This window comes from Sinocyclocheilus anshuiensis, unplaced genomic scaffold, assembly GCF_001515605.1.
Source record: "Sinocyclocheilus anshuiensis isolate Anshui unplaced genomic scaffold, SAMN03320099.WGS_v1.1 scaffold1403, whole genome shotgun sequence".
Classification (NCBI taxonomy): Eukaryota; Metazoa; Chordata; class Actinopteri; order Cypriniformes; family Cyprinidae; genus Sinocyclocheilus; species Sinocyclocheilus anshuiensis.
The window spans coordinates 647962-672659 of NW_015538003.1; the positions used below are offsets into that span (position 1 = coordinate 647962).

A 24698-nucleotide genomic window follows, 5' to 3' on the forward strand; every position below is an offset into this window, starting at 1 on the left:
CGGCGCCTTATACTATAGTCGCACCGGTAGTGACGTCATGGCTGTCGCCGGCCAACGAGTTGGCGTTTTTTCAATGTATGCTTCAGACACGGGTCACGACGAGGCGTTCCCCATAGCGACCCCTAGAGGACGCAGTTCGAAATTCCCATGAAAGGGAAGCAGCCTTGGTGAGACTTTAAAAAATATTTTACAAAAATAAAAATAAAAAATTGTATAATTATATTTCTTATAATACTAAGTCATATTTATTTATGAGATGACAACTTTAAGCCACTTGCCGAATGAAGCATCAAGCAAGGTCATGTGACCACAATGTAGCATACTACTGTTTGCATTGCATAGTGCTACAGATCCACATATTATTAAAAATATAGTAAATTAAAACAAACTAATTGACTAACAGAAAAATTAAAAAGAATGAATGAACAAAAAGACAGAAAGAAATGATTCATGATAGAGAAAGACAACAAATTAAGTCAAATACTAATTAAACATGTAATAAAGCAAGGTCATGAGACAAAAGCACAGTATACTACTATGTGAAAAGTTTACTGCATACTGTTATTAAAATATAGCAGGCGATATACATTATACAAACAATACGAAAGTCCCACACAGACAGACAAAACAAAGAAATCAATGCTAGAAGTGAAAAGAAAATCACAAGAAAGATGACAGTGTGAACACAGACAGATTACAGGTCTAAGGTCTATATGCTACCTTACCCTACAGCAGGGTAAAACAGCAGTCTGGCACTTATTTTAACAGCTGCAAGGGATTTCCATTGTAAAATCAGCTGACTTGATGAAAGCAGCGCTTGTAGCCTGCAGTGGGCTTCACTCAAGCCATTATGTTATTGGAGGGGCAGATTAAAGGCAGTTATGTCCTTGACGTCCAGCTTCACACTCATCAAAAGCAGGACTTTAAACCGGGGATTGTGGGAAGTTGGCAGTCTGCAGCCCGGCATATGGATGCCAGACTGTTATTTGCAGTTTCTTTTTCTCTCATTATCTCTCTCTCACATCTGTCCTGGACCTGAGCCAGTGCAGAGATTGGTTCTTTGGAGCATGGTGGTCCAGTTCTAATATCTAAACCACCTTTCAAAGCCCTAAACAGTCTTAAAAAACAACAACTGAGCTCTTAAACATCCCCATAATCAGGAAAGACGTAGGTAGGTAACTAAGAGATCACGTGATTCTGTTCAGTTCTCAGCACAAACATTTGCATTAGTTCAAGGGATGCAACATTATGATATAAGTATTTATATTTTGAATCCAACATTAGATCTAACTGTAAATCTACATTTTGTGAGAATGATTACAAAAAACATCTCCCCTTAATAGCCCACATCTGTATGTTTCAAATTACACCAAAAATATGTACAATGGAAAACTGCTTTTAATTTTAAAACAGACTCAATTGCAGGAAATCTTTCTTATATTACAATCATTTAATAAATGTCACACAACCTGGAGCCACTGGAATAATATAAACATGTTGTTAACAATGTTAACAATGATGAATAAATAATATAACAAATGTATTGTGCATTAATGCATTAACTAACTAATGGGACTGTATTGTAAAGTATTACCAAAAAGAATAAATATCATATGGGCTGTGTGTAAACATTTAATTCTGTTGTGTTTAACAAAATGTACGCCAAACAGAAATAATGTAGGGTCCCATGAATAACATTCGAATATAATTTAGTGACCTATTTTACTTATCAGAAAGATGCAGTAACATTACAAATGTCACATTTGGTGATACCAATGTGGTGTTGATATATTTCACATCCTTATTTTGTTCATTTGGTAGGTGCTTTTATCCAGAGATTTACAGTGCATTTAACTGTAGCAATTCAGAGTAATCGAAGTGACACAAATCAAAGTGACACAACCAGTGTATCTCAGAACAGGTGGTATAAAGGGCTGTGTACTTACCACCCCTGTATGGCTTCTTATTTTGTTAATTTGGTAGGTGCTTTTATCCAAAGAGATTTACAGTGCATTTAACTGTAGCAGTTCAGAGTAATCGAAGTGACACAAATCAAAGTGACACAACCAGTGTATCTCAGAACAGGTGGTATAAAGGGCTGTGTACTTACCACCCCTGTATGGCTTCCAGGTGTAGAATTTCCCCCGGAAGGGAACACTGTCAAAGTCTGAGCACTGAATCTCCCGAAAATCCTGAGATCCAGCTGGGCACTCCTAATCCACACACAAATCAGTCAGTCTGAGAATATAGTGGAGCATGGCAACTGTGAATCGCTCTCTTCTATTGGAGAATGTCTACTCATTTAGAGCTTTAATATTTTGCCAAATGCACCCTAATTTTCAGTCATGTCATCTAATTTAGAACAGAATCCATCCACAAACAAACCAAAGTTCTAAGTGGGATCTGTGTACATTTTTTAAGTATTTGAAGAAACGTCAGTCAGACAGACAAACACAAATGGAGTCAGTAAGTGATGTGTGGGTATCAAACTTACATCAATGTTGCAGGACCTGAAGCGCTTCCTCTCTCCCAGACAATATTTTCCTCCAACTGTTGGCCTGGATCCACACAAGGACAGGCATCAGACACATCTGAGTGTAATTTCAGTGTAACTCTCAATTACACAATCATTCTGCTCAAGTTCACTTCAGCCAGACATCTTCTGTCTTTCTGTCGATCTGTTAGTTTTTCCGATTTTCCCTGGCATGTCATCAAACTAGGTTCATTGAGTACAACGGGCTGAGCGTAAGAACATTATGAATCATCAAATCACTCGTATACACTGTTAAAAAAAACCTATGTTCAAAATTGTGGGGTTGGTAAGATTTTCTTAAATGTTTTTGAAAGAAGCCTCGTATGCTAACCAAAGCACATTTATTTGATCAAAAATACAGAAAAACAGTAATATTGTGAAGTTTCAAATAATTACAAAATATTGCAATTTAAAATAACTGTTTTCTAATACATACGTAAAATGTATTTTATTCCTTTACTGGCAAAGCAGCCATTGCTCCAGTCTTTAGTGTCACATCCTCAAGAAACAATAATATAAACAGTTATTTGAAATGTAAATCTTTTGTGAGGGTTAGGGTTAAATCCAACTGACCCCAAAGTTCTGAACTATTTTATAGTATCTACATTATCTGTATACACAAAATACTTGGATGCCCAACTACACTGCACGAAATACTGTATCCAACAATGTAACATGCTTGACTTAACCTTCTATTATCGTTGTGATAAATGAACCAATAAGTAATGTCAACCCCAATTTCTTGCATCTAATTTTTGATATTTGATCAGTTGAGACATTTTTATGCAAAATGTTTAAGATGCTTTAAAGGAACTATTCAGCCAAAATGAAAATTCTGTCATCATTTACTCACCCTCAAGTTGCTCTAAACCTGTATGGATTTCTTTCTTATGTTAGGGTTAGGCTTCTGTCTGGTTGACGCTAGCCATTGACTTTCATAGTATTTTTTCCATACTGTGGCTTCCATACATTGATCTAATGGCTATTGTCAACTTGCTTGGTTACCAACATTCTTCAAAATATCTTCTTTTGTGTCCAACATAAGAAAGAAACTCATGAATGTTTTGGAACGAGTGGAGGGTGAGTAAATGATGATGACAGAATTTTCATTTTATAACATGATGAGGTAATGTAACAATGTAGCATATTACCATTGTCGTTGACTAATACCACCAATGATCTGTCCAATCAAACAGTGTTAATCAATCACATGACCCTGACTCACCTGGGGCTGTCACAATGGCGAATAGAGGATGAGACTCCGCCCCCACAGGTGCGACTACACTCCTCCCATGGCGACCAGTGGCCCCACCCACCATCTACCCCCTCCGGACGTGTTCCATATGGCACACACACTCTTTTGTAGCACCACTAATGAGAAAACAGCATTAATCAACATAAAATATGTGATATCTGGCAACCCAAAAACTATCTGCCAATATAATATGGTGAACTTATTTTATTATATATACGTATATTAAATTGAATTTAAAAGCATCACTCACTTTGTTTTTGCCAAAGAATGCAGTACTACCTACGTTTACATTCAAAACTATTTCATTATCAACATGATCTACCTATCAAGCCAAAAAAATGTTTCCTGAGCCTTGACATAGCTGTGTTGTGCACTTCCTGGCCTGTTCCAAGAATTCCCTGTGCTTACCCCTTTTTCGATGGTGCTGGTTTGACAGATGGTGCCCTCGGCTGCAGGGATACTACTGGTGATGCAGCGATTCCCTTTACTCATGCACCAAAGCTCACTGCACACTTCCTGAAAACACACATACACACAAGCCACTAAACAAAACTCCAGATAATGTGGGGAAAAACAGACATTAAGAGACACTCATGAGACTGAAGAAATGTGTGGAAAGTGTGGAAGTTGGACATTCCTGCACCAAACAAAATCCTCCGACGTGGCTGTGTGGTTGCTAAGGTGTTCTGCGTGTTTTTCGCATGTTTTAGCAGTTATACCATGGTACGTTCTTGTTTCTGCGACATCTCATGATGTATATCAGATGTTCTCAGATCAGATGTAAAGAACACACTGCACTGCAGACCTACCTAATAACTTCCTGCTTTATTAGACTACATAGTTACAGTGAGATCTGAACAAGTGTGTTATCCTCCTCCAGATGTTCAGTTTCCTGCATTGGTATCCCATAAAGCAGTCAAAACCTAAAGCTCAACTCAACAAGAGCAGATATAGCACACTTTACAGCCTGAGCTCTGAGCTCCACTGTGGGTCTGTGGAGGTGTAAGGGTCGGCCTTGGCTGGCAGAGAATGGAGCCGCAAACCAAAGAGAAGCAAACTTCTGACCAACTTGTGGTTTTGGACAAAAGTGGCAGAATGCCAGCGGTCTGAAGTCTTGGGGGGAGCAAAAAGATGGAATGTTACAATCAGCGAAAGGTAGAACTACCATCTGGTGCAGATTTACAGAGAGAGAGAGAGAGAAAGAGAAGGAGAGAGAGAGAGAAAGAGTGCTAGATGATTTACTGTGGGGATATAAAGGCAACCTGGATAGGACCATAACCCACAATTCATCTGTACAAAGGCTCTACTTGAGCATAGATGTCTTACTGTGTTATGGTGTGATGGTTATATACCTCTAAAGGAGATATTTTTAAAATAGTCAATGTGCAAAAAATACATAATTTTACAGACATAAAAAATAAATATTTTAAACATATTATTTGAATAGCTCACCAAAATATAAAAAGAAAATGTTCTAGCAAATCATGACTTCAGCACAAAAAGTTATCTTATGCCTTTTGAAGACAAAATATTGCATATGCATAGTATGACTATCATATTTTTTTGTTACTGATAATATAAACATCTAATATCTATGTTTTAATGTCTAAAGCACAATGCTATTCTTGTAGGGTGATGTACACTACCATTAAAAAGTTTGGGTTTTGGATTTTGTTATCTTTCTGAAAAATGTCACTTATGCTCACTCACTTAGTCTCCATTTATTTGATAACAAATACAGTAAAAACAGTAATATTGTGAAATATTGTTACAATTTAAAATAACATATATATAAATCCATTAAAATAAAACTGATACATTTTGCAGGATTCTTTTATGAATAGAAGGTTTAATCTCACTGACCCCAAACTTTTGAATGGTACATCAGAAAAAACATGGTACTCCCATGGTGCCATAGTCAAAAATCATGGTGATCTGCATTTTAAATAGATGATGATGATGATGATGATGATGGAATTTTCTTTCTTGGGTGAAGAACTGCTGTCGATTACACTGAGTGATGCAAGTACCCCGTATTTACACTGACGAGACTTCACTCCGTACTGAAAGCGGCACTGCTCATCTGCATCATAGGCTTGGCCAGGGGCTGTGGTGGGGTAAACAAATTCCTGCTTGGGGGGAACATTGTTGAGGCAGGAACCCATGCCAGAGCTGAGAAACAATCAGAAAGAAAACAGAACGGGTATGAGAAGTGATGGAAGCGTAAAGGCTAGTTTATGCTGCCCTGATGCCAACAAACACTAAATTCCAACAGTTGTGTTTTTTTTGGATCAGTGTGTTAACTCTTGTTTACGTTTGTTGTGGCAGAGTGAATTGGCCTTAATAGTTAGGAACCTATTTTAATCACCGTTGTAAGGAATTTACACAAAAGTGCCACTAACTAGTTTCATACTATTTTAATATATTTTAAAGTTGTATTTATTCCTGTAATGGCAAAGCTGAATTTTCAGCAGCCATTACTTCAGTCTTAGTGTCACATGATCCTTCAGAAATAATGCTAATATGCTGATTTGGTGCTCAAGAAACATCTTATTATTATCAATTTGGAAACAGTTACATATTAACAGTTAAATATTAAAGTTTATAATAAAAGCATATATTTGCATATGACAAAAAAATCTTTACTGTAGTGTATATAAAATGAAAATAAATACAATTTGATCAAGAAGTACAACAAAAATTCACTAAAATATCTGAAAACAGAAAATGTGAACTGTCAGAAGATTTTCAGGCCAAATATGAATTAGCCTGTATATTGGTCTATCATCATTACTAAGCACCTCATGTAACAAATGCCTCTTAAATACAAACTCAGACGATCATGTTGTATGACTTTAAAAACACATTCACATCAATCATTTTTATAATCCAATCCTTTGGAAATTTATGATACTAAAATTCAATAATGATACGGTCAATATTTCACACTAAATCTAGTACGTCTCAGTTAAAATACAGATCTCAGACTGAGGCAGCAGACGCACTCGAGGAAGTTGGTGATGTAATCGCGGCTGCAGGCAGACCAGACGAAGGGGTTAGTCTTCATGGTGATGTGGGCAGCCATGAGTTTAGCGGTCTCCTGACTGCGCACCCCACATGCATTGCCAACACCATCATGATTCATCCCAAACCTGAAAGAGAGAGATGAATGATTTTATGGAATTATAAAAATGGAATCCCATGGTCCTGGTTACAGAATGTGAACACACACGCACCCAAACCTATCAGCACCTCACACAAACTTATGTAATCCTACACACAGTTAAAAATATGCCCCCTTGTCTAGACAGCCCCAGTGTGCAGCGCCATATGGCCAACAGTTCAAAGGTACCTGGATGAACCATTAGGACCAGACCACTAATGACTTCACCACCTATGAAAACAGCTCCGAGGCCTGTGAGTGTAGCCAAAGCAACAGTATACTGAGTGACCCAGTACAAACAGAGCTCAGATCCGTACAATGATAGAAAAAAAATGCTTTTCAACTACTAAAGTAGCAGAAATGACAAAATAATTGCTTTTCATTGAAGTATTCTGAAGCTTGATATCAGCCAGGCATGCCCATAAATTCATAAGCATGATTAAGCTGCAGAAAGTGAATGGAATGCTGGGCCACCAAGTAAAACAATACTTCAACATCTTGGAGTGCAAAAAAAACACAAATGAAAAGCCCAGCGCAAGGCAAATAGAGCCATCATAGTCTGTCGTCACTTGCTCCACTAACAAGATATAAATATCGCAAGACTGAGAGAAAATATTAGTGCAGTTGTTGATAATGAGCATTATTTGTATTTAAAAGGCTCCAGTGGCTTTAGAGTTCATCCTTGAATTTAAGCCAAGTTTGTTTTGGTAGGCCGCTTAGAGTAGAGGTCAAATGTCAAGGGTCAGAGTTGAGAGGGTGTGCCCTGATGACACAAGTAAGTAAAACTGGAATTTTTATTTGATGTAATGCTGACTTATAGTAGAGCTTCAAAAGCTTTTGGAAAATGAAAATTTTAGAATATGTATACTGACATAATTTTGTCACAGTTAGGTTTAGGTACATCAGGGATTCCCAAACTTTTTTGTCAGCTGAACCCCTTTGAACTAAACTACTTATCACCTTCTGAGTTTTTAAGATCATATTTCAATAATTTAACAAAACATTTGCATGTTCACAGTTCTCTTGACACTAATTATTGGTCACATGAAATGCAGGTAAAAAATGAAACATTTCATCTTTTTTAGTAAGCATTTCTTTTATGTCACATTTTGGTATTTATTTTCATTTGACATTTTTATCATTTAATTAATTATTAGTTTTTCATTAATTCACAACCCCCCTGCAATTCCCTCTTGACCCAAAGTGAGCAACATCAATCAACAAAATTCAGACAGAAAAACATGCAGGAACAGAGGAACATAAGAAGCAGGGAAGGCAGTAGAGGAATCGGAGGAGACTCACGTGTGTCCTATCTCGTGTGCAATGGTGAAAGCAGTCGCCAGACCAATGTCTTCATTGATGCTACAGCTTCTCTCTGGCTCACACATACCGCCAACAGGTGCCAGACCTGATACGGACACACGTGTGCACACGGGCACAGTGACATGGACACACACATACACATATATGCTACAATAACTATCCACCTTATTTTTATTGTAAGAGTGGGCTGGGTCTTTTTAATTTGGCTTATGGTGTCAGCAGCTTTCAGTTATTGTAGCTGTACAAAAAGATTGTTATGTTGACTGAAATTGCAAATTGGTAATTGTTATCATATTATTTTGATTTATTATTGCAATCATAAACACACTTTGTTAAACAAATAGTTTTACAATTTACTGCACTTTGTTTATTCTAATAGTTGTTTAGCTGTAGCGGCTAATCAATTGGAAGTCCCACACATTAACAAGAAATAGCTTACTTCTGCATTGAAAAATAAGTTGGATATGCAGATACACATATATGCAAATACTACTACAGTATTGCTGATTAGTTAATTAATCAATTAGTCTCTACAAACTAATCAATAATATCAAAGTAAAAACTATACAGTACCAATAAACCTTCGATTAGCTTTGTTATGAACAGAGAAGAAATGAGAATTCAGACATGAATAAACAAATATTTAATGCATGCAGACAGATACCACAATTAATGATGGATGGATGGATGGATGTGATTATTGTTTGGATTGGTAGAATGGATGGATTGGATGATTGATTGGATTAGTAGAATGGATAGATTGGATGACTGGATGGATTGGAAGAATGGATGGATTGGTAGGATGGATGGATTGGAAGAATTGGTCAAATGGATGGATAGATGGATTGGTAGAATAGATGGACTGATGGACTGGTAAAATGGATGGATTGGTAGAATAGATGGATTGATGGACTGGTAAAATGGATGGATTGGAATAATTGGTAAAATGGTGGATCGATGGATGGATTGGTAGAGTAGATGGATTAATGGATTGGTAGAATGGATGGATTGGAAGAATGTATGGATTGGTAGGATGGATGGATTGAATAGATTTTTGGAATGGTAGGATGTATGGATTAGATAAATTGGTAGAATGGATGGAATGGTAGGATGGATGGATTGGTTGAATGGATAGATAGATGTCTTACCAAGTGTTCCACAGGGTTTGTTCTTGTAGATGCAGATGTCATACCTGTAAACACACCACAGAAGTATTTATGTTTTTTTTTATGTTTGGGTGAATGAATGGCTTGGGTTTTTCTACAGACACACACACACACACACATACACACACACACATGTTTGTTTCTGTGAATTGTGGGGACTTTCCATAGACTTCTATTACTTTTATACTGACCAAACAATATTTTTTTATCCTCTAACCCAACCCTAACCCTAAACCTACCCTTTACAGAAAACATGTTTGCATTGTTAAACTTTCAGATAAACACCATTTACTATTTTTTTATTTTTTTTCCCTCGTGGGGACCGCAGGCCGGTCCCCACAATGTCAAAAATTTCAGGTTTTACTATCCTTGTGTATTTGGTCCCCACAATGTAGCATAAACAAGTACACACACACACACACACACACACACACACACACACACATACTAGAGCTGTGAGACAGTTCACAGACTGGACACTGTTCTGATAAGAGAGTGAAGACAATGAAAGGAAATGCTTGATGCATCCAGCAGACATACCTTCTGATATAACCTCCATATAACGACTCAACACTTCCCACACTTTCTCTTTCTCTCTGCCTCTCTCTTTCACTTTCACTCTCTATTTCTTTCTCATACTTCACATGCTATCTCTCACACTCAACTCTGAGGCGCAGGAATTCAACCTAACTCCTCATTGTGTAGATTAAACCTATAGCATGGTTTACCATAAATCACTTGTTCTTCCAAACACACACTTCAAGTACTTTAAAGCCATTTTAAAATTATGACCTGTTGCCTTGTAGAACCAATGGAGTGCTATAAAATTTTAGACAGCTGTTAATGTGTTTGTGTGTGTGTGTGTGTGTGTTGAAAAAGATTTTAAAAGCATATACTGAAATATTCAAACTTTCTCTCTAATTATCTGCATGCTGACCTGGTGATGAGGACTGCTGTATCATGGTGAGCGATTCCATTGTCAGGGATGGCATTTCCATGTCCGTTCCGGTGCAGGATGGACTTTTGCCACTTGCAGAAACTGTCTAAAGACTTCCCTGCATGATGGTTTACCTCTAGTGTGGGCTGGCAAAAGAGGAAAGGAAAGAGTTGGATCAGATAAACTTGGATCAGACAGTACATCCAGATTTATTACATATACATCGTACTCTCTGTGTATAATTTGATGAGTTAAACGTATGTGTATGCTCATATGTATTTGTAGTAGAGTAAGACCCTAAAAATGGTTTCCCAACTAGGCTGATATTGGACTTCTTTTTATATAACAGTTGGCAATATGCTGGTTCTTTCCAGTTGAAGTATTTCAGTTCTGTGCAAAACAAAACTGCACAAATAATGATTGTTTTCAAAAAGGTTTCCTAGAACACTCCTTCCATTTGCCATTGGTACGGTATGCATATGGCTTATGTATATTGTCTAAACCTTAAGGTGAGATCAAATTAGCAAAAATGTCTACCAAAAATGTTGCAAGTAAAGACGGTCCATTGTCAATAGCGTAGCAATACATAAAGCAAGCAGCTTTATAACAGTAAATGCAGCAAATTTAGTATTAAACGTTAAAAAAAACATGAACTCTGCTTTATTAGCGAGTTTACAGTTGATCAGGGCTTATATGGTAAAATAGGCACAACAAATACACTCCTAGCATGTTCAAAAAGACAGACAGTGTTTCCCATCCACTCTGCCTGGCACTCAGCACCCAAGACGGCCACAGCACCATTACACTCGTAACCCAGGAATGCACACACTGGCATAGTCTATAAATGTATCATCCCACAATCCAGGGCTCAGAGTTCTAACTTTCCAGGTTTCCTCTACCACAGGGGGTGGCGGGGTGTTCTCATCTGGAAACTAACCATGTTTGGTTCCACGAAACCTCAGCGCGCCACACGGTGGTTATCTCAACACGGCTAATACTGCTCCTAATGACCGGTCTGCCATCATTTGTCAAATGACATTATGCGGAACAAATTACAGGGGGATTTATTTTTAGCTGTCTGCGATTTGGGATCATTAATGCTTCATTAAATACACCGCAAAACCCCACTCCTATCCTTTCCCTGCCCTGCGTCGTCTGTAGGAGCCTGTTTGAGGTTCCAGAGATCCCTCAATTTTTTACACGTTTTTTGGGCCCCTGTACATTCATGACTGTGGCAAAATGAGAGGTCAACAATCAACAATAAGAGCAGTTATGGCAGGCTCTCTGGACACACCCAGCAGAGCCGGGTAGCGAACAGTCCAGACTTGTGTGGACTGTCTCAACTGCCTCAGACTAGGATGCTTTTGCCTGTAAATACACAAACAAGGAATTCTTTGACAGGTGAAATAAGACAGACTAAGGCTTATATGTGTATGTGTTGGAGTGTAACAATCATGAAATTTTGTCTGATTAATAATTTGTGCATAAATAATTGCAATAAATGATTTAATGGATTTTTTTGTTTACTTATGTTTCTAGTAAGCTTAATGCACATATTCTTAGAATTATTAAGTGTATGTTTCATTCGGGATTTTACAACGTTTTTAAATACTGCACTGGGGCTAACATGAATAACAATATTTCAAATATATTTTGGAATATTTAAAATATAAAATGTAGTGAACTTTAATAAAATGTAATAATAATCATAATAAATTCATATATTAATTAACACATTATATATTAATAAAATATAAATAAATTATGAAATACATATAGAATAATAATGTACACTACTGTTTAAAGTTTGGGGTCTGTAAGGTTTTTAAATGTTTTTTTTTATGTTCTTATACAAGGTTGCATTTATTTGATCAAAATACAGTAAAACAGTGATATTGTGAAATATTAATATTACATGTGCTGCTTAATATTTTTGTGGAAACTGTGATACATTTAAGGATTCTTTGATTAAAAAAAAGTTAAAAAGAACCGTACTTTTCTAACAATCTAAAAGTCTTTACTGTCATTTTTGTTCAATTTAATGCATCCTGCTGAGTAAGTTTTTTTCCCCCAAAAAAAAAACTTACTGACCCCAAACATTTTAACAATATGTATATTTCTATCCTAAATCGTCAAAATTTAAAAATAATATATATTTATATATTTTATATTAAAACAAAGTGGAGCCAGAGTGCTTGCATTCACAATGCTTGTAAAACCATTTTTTATACTTTTCACAAATGCAATGCACACCAGAGGCATTTACATTTCATATAACACACCAGTGGACCAGAAACAGAAACATGTTGTGGCATTTCTATGTTCACTTAAAATGTCCCTATTTGAATGCTAATGCATGACAGGAATTTAAAGCACACAAATATTGTGATCAGGCAAATGTTATAAATGTACCAGTCCTTTAGGCAAACATGCTTCAATAAGAGTACCTGGTCTTCCATCAGTAGAATAAGCCTCGTCACAACGATGTTCACTGCATTCCCCAGGCTAGAATCCTGGAACAGTTTGGCAACCTGACCTCCAGGGAAACAAGAAAAAACCAGTCTTAAAAACGAGCCAATTGTCTGTTTTTAGACCTTTCTAATCCTGCTCTTTACTGTAAAGATGGACATTTTACAGTCTACTATAAAACCAGTGCTAACTGCTGCGCTGGGGCTGCGAGGTGAGGTAATCCTTTCATTAAACACATTCCACAGGTGTGAAACTATTTGTAACAATGCCACAAATCGCCCATGGAGATTATAAATTGGAGAGAGAAATATGGATCCTCAGGGTGACAGAAGACAGTTACTTAGACAACTGGTTTTCATTTAATCATTATTCTTTGAGCCAATACAAATGACCTGGATAGGTCAAACATCCTCTGAAGATTCACTTAGTCTGTGGGACATCATTGCAGGCTGTTCATTTTAGGTCTTTGTAAGGATCTCAAGTAACCGGCCAAGAATTTAGCAGAATGTCCGAACAGCTTTCTTCCATAAAATGAAAGCAAATGGAAACCAGAGGCAGTCAAACACCAAATAAGCACCAAAAAATCATCCTGAAAGTACCTGAACCCATATGATAGCTTTGTGGGGAACAGATCAAAATCTTAAATTTACATGGTCACCTTTCACATTCATTGTACAGAAAAGAGCAGCTTGATCATTCTGCTATAAAATAAATAAATAAAAAGGTCATGGTTTTCAAAAGACATGAAAAGTGACAAGATTTTTCTGTGAACTATACTTTTAAGCATGAAAACAAGAACAAGGAGAGTTGAAGCTTACAATATTCATGACGGCCAGAATGTACTGCTCGATATCGCGACGGCCGTGATAGCTGACCATCATCTTGTCGGCCACCACCAGGGTTTCGACATAGCGTTCTTGGCTGACAGAACGCTTCAGTGGTAACTGGCCCCGTCCCATCTGGTTGGGTGAGGGCTTTATTGTTCTCTGCCACCATCCATAGCTTTTACCAGGCTTTTCATCTAAAGAGAAATGGCCACAATTGTAATGTATGTACGTTCCCTGAACAACATTTCTGCGGCTATTAATATGTTTAAATGAAAATGAAAATAGGCAGGGTGTTTGATATCATATTTCGTCTTATTGTAAATACAGTGAGGAAAATTGCAGTATAGCCAAGGCGAGCTGACTGACGTTATCAAGTATGCTGCTGTTCCATTTGCAGTATTACTGGACTTTTTTTTTTTTTTTTTTATATATATTACTGGACTTGCGTCATCCCGTCCCCAGGAGTTTCACACTCCCGAGTCGAACTTGCGAAGTCCGAACTACCGAGGATGCAAGTCTGAAATTTGCGTACTTGGTATTGAGAAACGCACGCAGACTTACGTCACCAGACTATTTGCCTAATCTTCATGGTACTTTAGACCACGATGGAAACGCAGACAGCAACAGGTCTGGGGGAAAAAAAGTTTCTGAGACAAATTGTTCCAGGTAATTTTGGTGGAAAAGCGGCTAATGAGCAAAACTCTGTAGCGACAGTTTTTTTTTAATAAAATCTTTGGATTGATTAGCTACTTTCAATAAGGTAGTTATGTTAAGTTTACCTATAAACCAGGCAGTGTCCCAAATAAGTTCTTTAGAGTCAGCATGAAATGTAAATTCACCCTATCTTTTTTTTCCTAAATAAATTCCTTGAGCATTTGAAATGGCAGACTTTTCTCTGGTGATGCATGCCAGACTTCTCCAATCATTTTAGTCTGCTTAAACCCCGCCCCTTTCTTACAATGAGTCGACTATAAGCTTGCATTCAGATTTGCCTCCATTCAATCAACAACTGATGCATAGAACCAAGTTCCTGCCCAGCATTTTTTAATAATCCATTTCACTCAGATGTAAGTCACAATATGAATAAAAAGATCTGTCGCTACTTCCATTACAAAGTGACTTTTAATATTAGGAATAAAACGGGATAGCCTACCATACTGAAAGACCCCATGAAATGGGTTGGCGAACACAATTTTCTCTTGTCAGTTGATGTTAAAAGGTCTTTTTGGTCTTCATGGCATTTTTAGTTCTTACCGATGACTCCACAGGACTGGTCCATGTTTTGGTATCTTAGTGACGACCGTTTGTACACCACATGGAGGCGCCCTTCTCTGCCATCCTCATTAGTGAAGTTTTTAGCAGAAACCAGGGGTTCGATAAGGTACTCCTCACCTCCAGCTACAATGACCCCTTGCTGAAAAACCAAGAAACCATAGATTCGCGTTTCAGATTAGCATGAAGGGTCTGTCATTGAAATGTATGACATGCTTTTGCTTTATGCATGTGAAAAAACGAAACATTGGCCTCCCTGGGCAATCTGATTTTACACGCTAGATACATTGAAGTCCCTGACAAGATCAAATCATCCCATCATTAGTCTCCCCTCTAAAATAATGAGCTTGCACTGGGCTAACAATCCTGGATGAAATGGGAACTCATGGCAGATGGCCAAAGGATCTTAGCATGTTTCATTGTTTCCTGTCTTCATCTCTTTCAGTCACACTTTTCAAGTCCACATAATCCTGTAATTAGTGATGGTCTTGTGGACACACTGAGCATTCCCTGATGAATTTAGTCATGCTACTCTGATCACCAATAATTAACCTGGAAGTTTCTTACCGCCATCATGAGCAAGCTTAATCCTCCATTGTATTTATTTGTGTTTGGTGCACACACAATTAAAAACGTATGAATTATCGACCAGGCCGGTCATGTATTAGCACCTGTGATGCCAGGTAGATGAATCACTCAATACTGCATCCAGGACGTCCGATGGCATTTATCAGAGAGACTTAACACTGTACTCAAAGGGTCTGGATAAACAAGCATTGGTCTTGACTTTGTGATTTGTTTACGCAGGTGTATTACCAGCTCTGGCAAGTAATGAGCAGGCCACAGCATGCTGCTTGAAACTAAATCCATCATTAGGCTCCAAAACACCTGTTTTTAGAGTTGAGCTTTACACCAGCTGGGAGAGACAGACTTTAGATACAGCTGCCCATTTCAGATCTACAAGGGCGCCAAGACAACTCACTCAAGTGTAGAAAGAAAGAGATTACGTTGTATAATTCATCATTACTTTAGCATACAGAATTACGGATATCATCTGAGCCTCATGTGATGGAAATGTCTAACAAAGTGCTAAAGCCATTTAAAGGAATATTTAGGGTTTTATTGCAAAAATTACAATAATTTTCACTTGTCCCTCCTTTTCTTTAATATAAGCAAAAACCTGTGTTACCGTGAGATACTTACAATGAAAGTTAATAGGGCAAATCCATAAATAAAATAAAATAAAATACTTTTTAAAGTTTAAATATTTCAAAAGTGTTTCAAAAGTGTACTGTAGTAACAAGACGAAAACAATATGCATGTTAATGTGATTTCGGTTTAAAAAAACAGTTGCTAATCTTTTCTATGTAAAGTCAACATCCGTTTAAAAGTTTGAGGTCAGCAAGTCTGACACGGTGAATGCTATTTTAACAATGTCCTTACTACCTTTTTGGGCCTTGAACATGTCAGTTGTGTTGCTGTCTATGCAGGGTCAGAAAGCTCTTGGATTTCATCAAAAATTTCATAAACAAATTGTGTTCTGAAATTGAATGAAGGTCTTATGGGTTTGGAACGACATGAGGGTGAGTAATTAATGACAGGTTTTTATTTTGGGGTGAACTATCCCTTTAAGGCTATAGGTGCAGCCCATTTTACAGACTTCTGCATTTGACGTCATTTGAGCGCAGACATAGGTTAGGTGCAGACTAATTAGTACATCATTTTGCCTTGAGACACAGCACTGTTTGCTTCAAAATTCTAATGGAGCTTACCAGGCCATTACAGTTGCTAAGAGCCACAGAACTAGAGTGAGGCTGGTGCTGTAGGTGACCCACATAGTGGCAGTTGGGCAAGTATGGGTGACTCCAAGCCAAGCGGCCCCTCTTCCAGTATTCCACACGGAACTGTCGCGTGAGCAGTCCTCCCTGCAGCGTGAGGTTGAGCAAAAGGTCAGCGCTCGACGTGGAGAGCTGATAGTACAGCTGCGGCTCTGGAACGCTCTGCGTTTCCGTGCTTCGCCGGTGTCGGCCATTCCTGTGAGAGGTCTCCTCTTCCGATAGCATATCCCCATGCGGCCCCACACGCACTGGGATGGCGATCTCATACTGGCCCAAGCTGGACAGAAACTCAGCTGCGGAAACACAAAAAATGTCCTTAGATTGAAGGATGGAAGTTGAGTTGAGTTTATACTGCTCACACAATAAGCAATTAAACATGCACTGAAATCATTCTTATTAAAAAAAGAAAAAAGGTTTTATACACTACAATTCGAAAGTTTGGAGTATGATTTTTTATTGTTTTTGAAGAAGTCTCTTGCTCACCAAGACTGCATTATTTGTTCGAAAATACAATTATACAATATTCAAAAATACAATATATTTAAGTAACTGTTTACTATTGTAATATTGTAAAATGTAGTTTATTCCAGTGATGGGAAAGCTGAATTTTCAGCAGCCATTACTTCAGCTTTAAGTGTCACATGATCCTGAAAAAATGTATATTAACCCTAAACTTTTGAACAGTATAGTGGATATTATAAAATTATAATATACCATAAAATGAAAGTATATTATATAATATACAATATTTAAAATATTTAGAATATAAATACACATTTAGCTACATAAATAATGACATCAAAACCATAACAGTAGCCTAACAAATTTAATTTTACTTGAAGGGGATCACTTTACAGGGGCCACCATACTGAGGTCACATGACCAGGCCTAAATGGAATCTGCACACTCTTTCCACATTTTCTGCACCGATTTTAGGGGAAAGAAATCTGAGGAATTCTGCAAATTGGAAATGTGTGGGAGTAAAAAGGAAATAAAAGTATAAGACACTTTTAATGAACACTGAAAAAAGTTTTAAATTAAGATGCAAGGGTTGAGGCATATGAAGGAAATTACGCTTCTAGCTGTCAGTATCACTTCAAGACCACAAAAAATACTAAATGTACTTTTAGGATCCAAACAAGTGAGAACTGTTAACTCACACCAACAATACATCCACAAACAAACTATTTCAAGCAGATCGCTGTCCCTTGGATCAGCTGGGGCCCATGTAAAGAGCCTCTGGTTACTAACAAGGATTTTATTCAGTTGCAGTTATGTACTCTCTCTGACCGTGTCAATTGGCGAACAAAAGAGTTCACAGTGAAACCATTGAGTAGACCACAGAGAAGAAAAGCAAGTTAGCAGCCCAAAGGCCAAGGGCTGCCTGTTGCTATGGAAATCCTGAAATTGTATACTTCCTGTTCCCGACAGCGGGCCTGGAGATTAATTGTCCAAATTCGGCATTTGAAAAACTGCACTCAAGGGGCGGAGATTGCCAAAGAGACAAACATCCTGAAACCAAACCAAACCAAACCCTTTTAAACATTCAGATGTGAAGAATTACACCAGGATCAGTGTCCTTAATGTGAAACAAGGTTTGTTCCATTGGTTTGTTTACTCCATCTTGCCAGTTCAAACACTGTGAGAAGGGCGACAGCAATATCTCTTTTGTTTGGGTCCAGAGGCATGAAGATGAGACTTGTGCGTGACCTTGATTCAGCTAGACTTACTACTTTCCGTAATCTCTCAAAGCTGTAGAAATACATCAGCAGACTCACCATATGACTTATATTAAATTTGGCATTGTGTACAATGGCAAGAGAAGGACAAGTAACTTTATAGAACACGGTCCATTTCATTAAGCCCTCCATAAGGAGGGAATGAAGGCTCAAACCAAGTGCTGAAAATATAAAAGATCACATCGTTCTCTCCTCACAGCAGTTACTCAGACTGGGCCACTTAATAAGACTGTCTAATTACTGAAAGAGCTGCTGCTTCTGAGCCCCACATGTGTTTCCATTGGCTTTTTAAAACCTGCGCAGACTCAAGACCATAGATAGGACCAACAGAAGAGTTCCATCCTTTTGAGTAAATTTAAGCTCACTTCTAGCCTTATACACCCTATAGTCTAACAGCAAATGCTGTCTGGGTTTAAAAATTACAATCAATTGTAAAAGAAATCAGTGGTGGAGTGGTTTGGAAGTAAAAAGACTGTTAAATGAAAAGTTCAAGATTACTTTTAGGACTGAACATGCAAAACAACATGTTACTTCTTACAATTTACACCATAAGGCATGATTTATTTTGTTACTTATTGACTTATTTTGTTACTTATTTGTTACTGGAATGTGCTACAGTGGGTCTACAAGTAAGCTACATGGCATGACAAAACCAGATTGCTTCTATTATAAACAACAAAGATGTTTAAACGGAAAGCAGGACACATACATTCAGGCATAAAAGTAATAATAAACTAATAAACTAATAAAACACTTGCAAGGCATAAAGAGAGAGCCTAAGCCAAATTACAACATGTTATTATTATTATTATTAAGCATAAAACAACAACGTATATATTCACATGCTAGGATAAATCTGACATTAAAAGTAATTTTTATGCACATTTTTGAAATCGTCTCTCAGTGATTCTATTCAGAATTTTATGTGATCTTCCAAAATTCTTATAAATATACAGTGATGGAAACTCAGTTTGAAGGATTTTAAGTAACACATTTGGCCCCAAGTTGTTCTAGAGGGACCATCCGTCCACTAAAACTGTACTTTAAGTCACTCTGGATAAAAGTGTCTGCAAATTAGCCAATGCAGGCCTAAAGGTAATCTAGGCTCTCTCTAGAACTTGAATCCAGACAGTCTCAATAACAGGAGCCAGAGGTACAGTTGGGTCTTATGTCAAAGCATGAAAGCGGAGCTCAAACTGTACAACACGCCCAGCCCTCTGACCGCCATCAACTGGCGCTATCTTAAATAAACATAAGGCCCACAATTGATGGAAGGGTTCTCCCTGCTCTTACATCTACAGGGTGCACCGATCCTCCAGAGCCTTTGATGTGTCTTTAATCTCAACAAAGAACCCAAGAGGAGGAGGACGCCTGCCTTACTTCCCCATAAACTCCCTCGCCACGGACAGAGCCCCATTAAAAGAATAAAGACTTCACTTTTGATTCAAATAAACCACCGTCAGGAGCCGCCCAGGGTTTGAAAGTTTATTTTAGAAGGTTAAGGAGAACAACCTTTAATTAGGACCGTGCGGGAAACTAAAGTGAACCCCCCACTTTTTTAAAACCGACGTTTTCCTGTGGAAACCGGGCCGGAGAAAAAGAGAGAGAGAAGTCTGTCCACCTTTCCCAGATGTGCAACAGCTGCATCAAGTCAGCGAGTACGCCCAGACTTGTGGAGGAGAAAACTCTTCCCTATGCCAGGCTGAGAAGTCAGTCTTTCTTGAATGGAGGCCCTGTCAGCGACTCAAAACCCATCCATATCCTGTTTGTGTACCGTCTGCCACACTGCTATTTGGACTATGAGATTTAAATATATGCCTGTGGTGACCGGTCACTGCATGTGGTGAGATTACACATAAACTTAGTGCTCTGCTTTAATAACTGTACGCTACATGATGTAACCCTGGTTATGAGAGGGAAAAATGCATTATTAAGTTATTCATAGGCCAAAAAATGACGTTTAACAGCAACTACGGCTGGTCTGCATATTTGTCCCAGCCGCCTTTTGAATAAACACACTGAAACTCAGCCAGACACGCTCACACGCTTGTCCTGAACTGCACCAGATGACGCAGTGAAGTCAAATCCACATGCTTGAACGTGTTCTTATTATGTAACCTCTGTATCTCTTTAAATCTTATATATTTGAAATGTCTTAACAAGATTAGTATGTTGCAGGAATGTATATTTTAAAGCTGGATATCTAAAAGGTGCCTCACGTGACTCTCGTCAGAGAGCTAACTGGGTCACTAATTGTATGAATTGAGACAGTGGTTGGTTTCATGGAAAGATGGGTCATCGAGTCTGGCTGGCTCTTGTGATGGCTAACTGACATCGCAGTGCATCTGTTCCTGGTTGTCTAAATGGTTTGTTACTGTTCGAGGCTTGAGGCTAACAATTCATTCTGTTTTACGCTTTGATGATCTGCCATCGCTGCATCCATTGTGCAACGTGAAACGTACGGAAAGTTTCTCAGGTAATTTCTACTGCAACAAGAAATGTGTTTACAAGCACTTTAAAAGTAGATTTCAGTCTGACAAAAGTAATAATTACTATTTATTAGTCAAACTGAAATAGCAGTCCGTCTTGCAAATTATGAGATATTGCTAATTATGTTAAAGGATTAGTTCACTTCCAGAATGAATATTTCCTGATAATTAACTCATCCCCATGTCATCCAAGAAATTAAGGTTTTTTAGGAAAACATTCCAGGATTTTTCTCCAAATAGTGGACTTCAATGGTAGCTAACGGTTTGAAGGTCCAAATTGCAGTTCCAGTGCAGCTTCAAAGAGCTCTACACGATCCCAGCCGAGGTATAAGGGTCTTATCTAGTGAAACAATCTGTCATTTTCTAAAAAAATTTAAATTTATATACTTTTTAGGCGTGATGTAGGCAGAAGTAGTACCAAACGCCATCTGATTTTCTCCTCGAACTTCAAAATCATCCAACCTCGTTTTTACCTTTTTTTGTAAAGGACGTTTGTAAGCACTGGGTCGGTACTTCACGTGTGACCTTTCCAATGTGACTACGTAATGCGTGAAGTCAGGGACGCGCAACGCAGAGCTAGTGCAGGATGAGCATTTGTGGTTAAAAACATTTTACATTTTTATTTTTTATTTTTTTTTAGAAAATGACATCGTTTCGCTAGATAAGACCCTTATTCCTCAGCTGGGATCGTGTAGAGCCCTTTGAAGCTGCACTGAAACTGCAATTTGTACCTTCAACCCATTGTGCCCTGTTGAAGTCCACTATATGAAGAAAAATCCTGGAATGTTTTCCTCAAAAACCTTAATTTCTTTGTGGCTGAAGAAAGAAAGACATGATGACATGGGGGTGAGTTTTTTTTTTTTCATTTGATTTAGCCAGGGTGCATTAACTTGATTGAAGAAAAGTGATAAATTTCAAAGTAATTTTATTTCAAATAAATGTTGTTTTTTATCTTTCATTTCATTAAAGAATCTTGCTACAAATCTTGAAAAATACATCAGTATTACCATTAAGTATCATCAGTATCATGTTTTCCACAAAATATTAGGCAGCACAACTGTTTTCAACATTGATAATAAGAAACTGAGCAGCAAATCAGAATATTAAATTGACTTTTAAAGGGCCATGTGAGAAATAGTTAGAAAAATTCAGCTTTGCCAACACAGGAATAAATTACATTTTAAAATATATTAGAAAACAAAACAGCTATTTTAAATTGTAATAATATTTCACAATATTATTGTTTTTACTGTATTTTTGATTAAATAAATGCAGCTTTGGTGTGCATGAGAGACTTCTTTCAAAACTTTTGAATGCTAGTGTATACAAGAAGCAGGATGGCAGCTGCCCGCTTTAATGCAGTTTCACAGCAGCAAATGATTGCTAAAATGAAATGAATACTTAAACTTCATTACAATAAAAGAATCAGGAATCTCACCTTGAGACTGAGCAAACTCCTCAGGACTCCAACTCTCTGCCACTCCACTGGCAACCATGGCGATGATGCCAACGCAGGCCAAACTCCTCCACACCGTTTCCATGGTTACTACAGCAAGCTTCAATGCGGTGCCCAGCCCTCTGTCCCAACATGTCTTCTGCCCTCTGACGGCCCCACGCTCACCAAAGTGACGCACAGAATTCTGGAGCCATGGTGGCTTCGCTTCAATGTGGATCCTGACGCTTCGCCTCTCGGGGTTGGAGGTGGAGAACGGGCAGTTCTAAGATGTGTACAACCGAGGATCATAAATATGAAGAGCCTCCCTATTGAAAGACAAACAGGTTAGATAGATGCAAAAGAAAGGTGAGTTTCTTGGCTAAAAGGTTCCTCTCTGACCGGTCAAACATATTGCCTTGGGAGGCTGTTGTTTGCATCCTGTTGCTAGAGCTAATCAATCATTCCTCCTTTCACATTCAAGTGGAAAGGGGAAAAAACACTTTCTAACCTGGGGGCTGCTGTTTCTCTTCACTCTGTCCTTCACCGGAAGAGTGCAAAAGAAAGGAAAGCATTGTGGGGTCAGGAGGGCAAGCTGACGTCTGGGGCAGGCTATAAAACAAAATGTCCTAATCTGAGAAATAGCCCACTACAAGAGGGACTTGTGTGGCACCACTGTTTCTAATGGGACAGGGACACAAAGAGAGAGAGCAAGCCATAGGTTGTGTTCGGCTGCGAAATGCACTGGGGTGCACATAAGTGATGCCCAGGTGCGCATGCACGACCAAAATAAAAAATGTGCTGGGTAAATAAGTTCATACTGCTCATTTGAGTACCAACTTGGCTGACAGCTGTTAATGCACCATCACCGTTTTAGATCAATTAACTGTAATACCGTATACAATGTCATTCGAACTGAAAGCATAAATCATAAATCAGAGCAAAGTGCAAAACTGTGACATTTCATTCACTGACGTGCTTCAGCACTAAAACCGGCAGTGCATATACTTACTTGCCATCAACCCCCCAAAATAAAAGCTTGCTGATTTTAAAGAGTTAGTTCACCCAAAAATGAAAATTTTATGTTTATCTGTTTACGCCCAGGGCATCCAAGATGTAGGTGACTTTGTTTCTTCAGTAGAACACAAACGGAGATTTTTAACTCAAACCGTGTCTAAAACATACACAAACAAAACCAAATTAAACCCGGCGGCTCATGACGATACATTGATGTGTAAAGACACAAAACGATCGGTCTGTGCAAGAAACTGAACAGTATTTATATAGTTTTTTACCTCTGATTTTCACCGCAATGTCTGAACTGTCCTGAGTGCCTTCGCGTCTTCTTCTTCAGCCTGTTTGACATTGACACTCTATCTACAATCTCAATTGGGAGTGTCGATTGTGGTGGTAATGCACTTATAAGTCTGCAGCAGCAGCTATAGGCCTATTAGGCTGCTTTGGAGGAATAGTTCACCCAAAAATTAAAGTTATGTTGTTGTTGTTCTAAACCTGAATGAGTTTCCTTCTGCTGTTGAATGCAAATGTATATATTTGGAACAATAGCCTACTGGTAACCAAACAGTTTCTGTGCCCTCATGACTTCCATAGTATATAAAAAAACAACACTATTGGAGTCAACAGGGACCAGAAACTTTCTGGTGGTTACGAATATTCTTCAAAATATCTTCTTTTATGTTGAGGAGAACAAAGAAATTCATACAGGTTCAGAACAACTTGAAACTGAGTAAATGATGACAGTATTTACATTTTTGGGTGAACTATATTCCTTTAAAATCTCATCATATAATGCCAGGATCTCATAAAGCCAACTAGTGCACATGCTTTATCTTTAACTATTAACGTTAATTTAAGACACAAATGACTGTGCTGACGAGGAGACAGGCATTTTGACACATAACTATGTGTATTTTAACGTTTAAACACAAGGCGCGAAAAATAACTCTTAGTTTATTCAGGCGCTGTATGAGCAAGTGCGCTCGCGTGTATCAGAAACCGTCTTAACGCACGCATTTGCCAAAAAGAATTCTGCCCCACTGCTTAATGTCCCTGAACAGTTAAATTAGTTTTTAAACCAAAATGCTTAAAATGCGTTTAAATGAAAAGCTTACATCATGACGCGCAAAATGAATTTCTCAACCCATAAGCGAATATAGGCCTATAGAGTTTGTTCAAACACAAAAAGCAACATCTATCAAGTTAATAATCAAACTAACCTAAACTCTGTGGGGATG

At 38.0% G+C, this 24698-nt stretch overlaps 1 protein-coding gene across 2 annotated transcripts in view; it reads right to left on the reverse strand.

Annotated features, from left to right (window-relative positions):
• The window catches only part of adamts10 (ADAM metallopeptidase with thrombospondin type 1 motif, 10), a 67757-nt gene that overhangs the window by 33829 nt on the left and 9230 nt on the right, over nucleotides 1–24698 (reverse strand). The window contains exons 2-15 of one of the 2 annotated variants that reach the window (XM_016471493.1): nucleotides 22450–22772; nucleotides 16718–17076; nucleotides 14928–15087; nucleotides 13665–13867; nucleotides 12825–12908; nucleotides 10378–10523; nucleotides 9423–9466; nucleotides 8254–8359; nucleotides 6794–6940; nucleotides 5819–5960; nucleotides 4197–4304; nucleotides 3759–3904; nucleotides 2495–2558; nucleotides 2111–2213 (exon numbers count right to left, since the gene is read on the reverse strand). In XM_016471493.1, the coding sequence (XP_016326979.1) occupies nucleotides 2111–2213; nucleotides 2495–2558; nucleotides 3759–3904; nucleotides 4197–4304; nucleotides 5819–5960; nucleotides 6794–6940; nucleotides 8254–8359; nucleotides 9423–9466; nucleotides 10378–10523; nucleotides 12825–12908; nucleotides 13665–13867; nucleotides 14928–15087; nucleotides 16718–17076; nucleotides 22450–22552 (1915 nt within the window). In that variant the 5' untranslated portion in view covers nucleotides 22553–22772. Of the gene's footprint in view, nucleotides 1–2110; nucleotides 2214–2494; nucleotides 2559–3758; nucleotides 3905–4196; nucleotides 4305–5818; nucleotides 5961–6793; nucleotides 6941–8253; nucleotides 8360–9422; nucleotides 9467–10377; nucleotides 10524–12824; nucleotides 12914–13664; nucleotides 13868–14927; nucleotides 15088–16717; nucleotides 17077–22449; nucleotides 22773–24698 lie in introns of those variants that run through there. The other variant, XM_016471499.1, reaches the window with a different exon arrangement.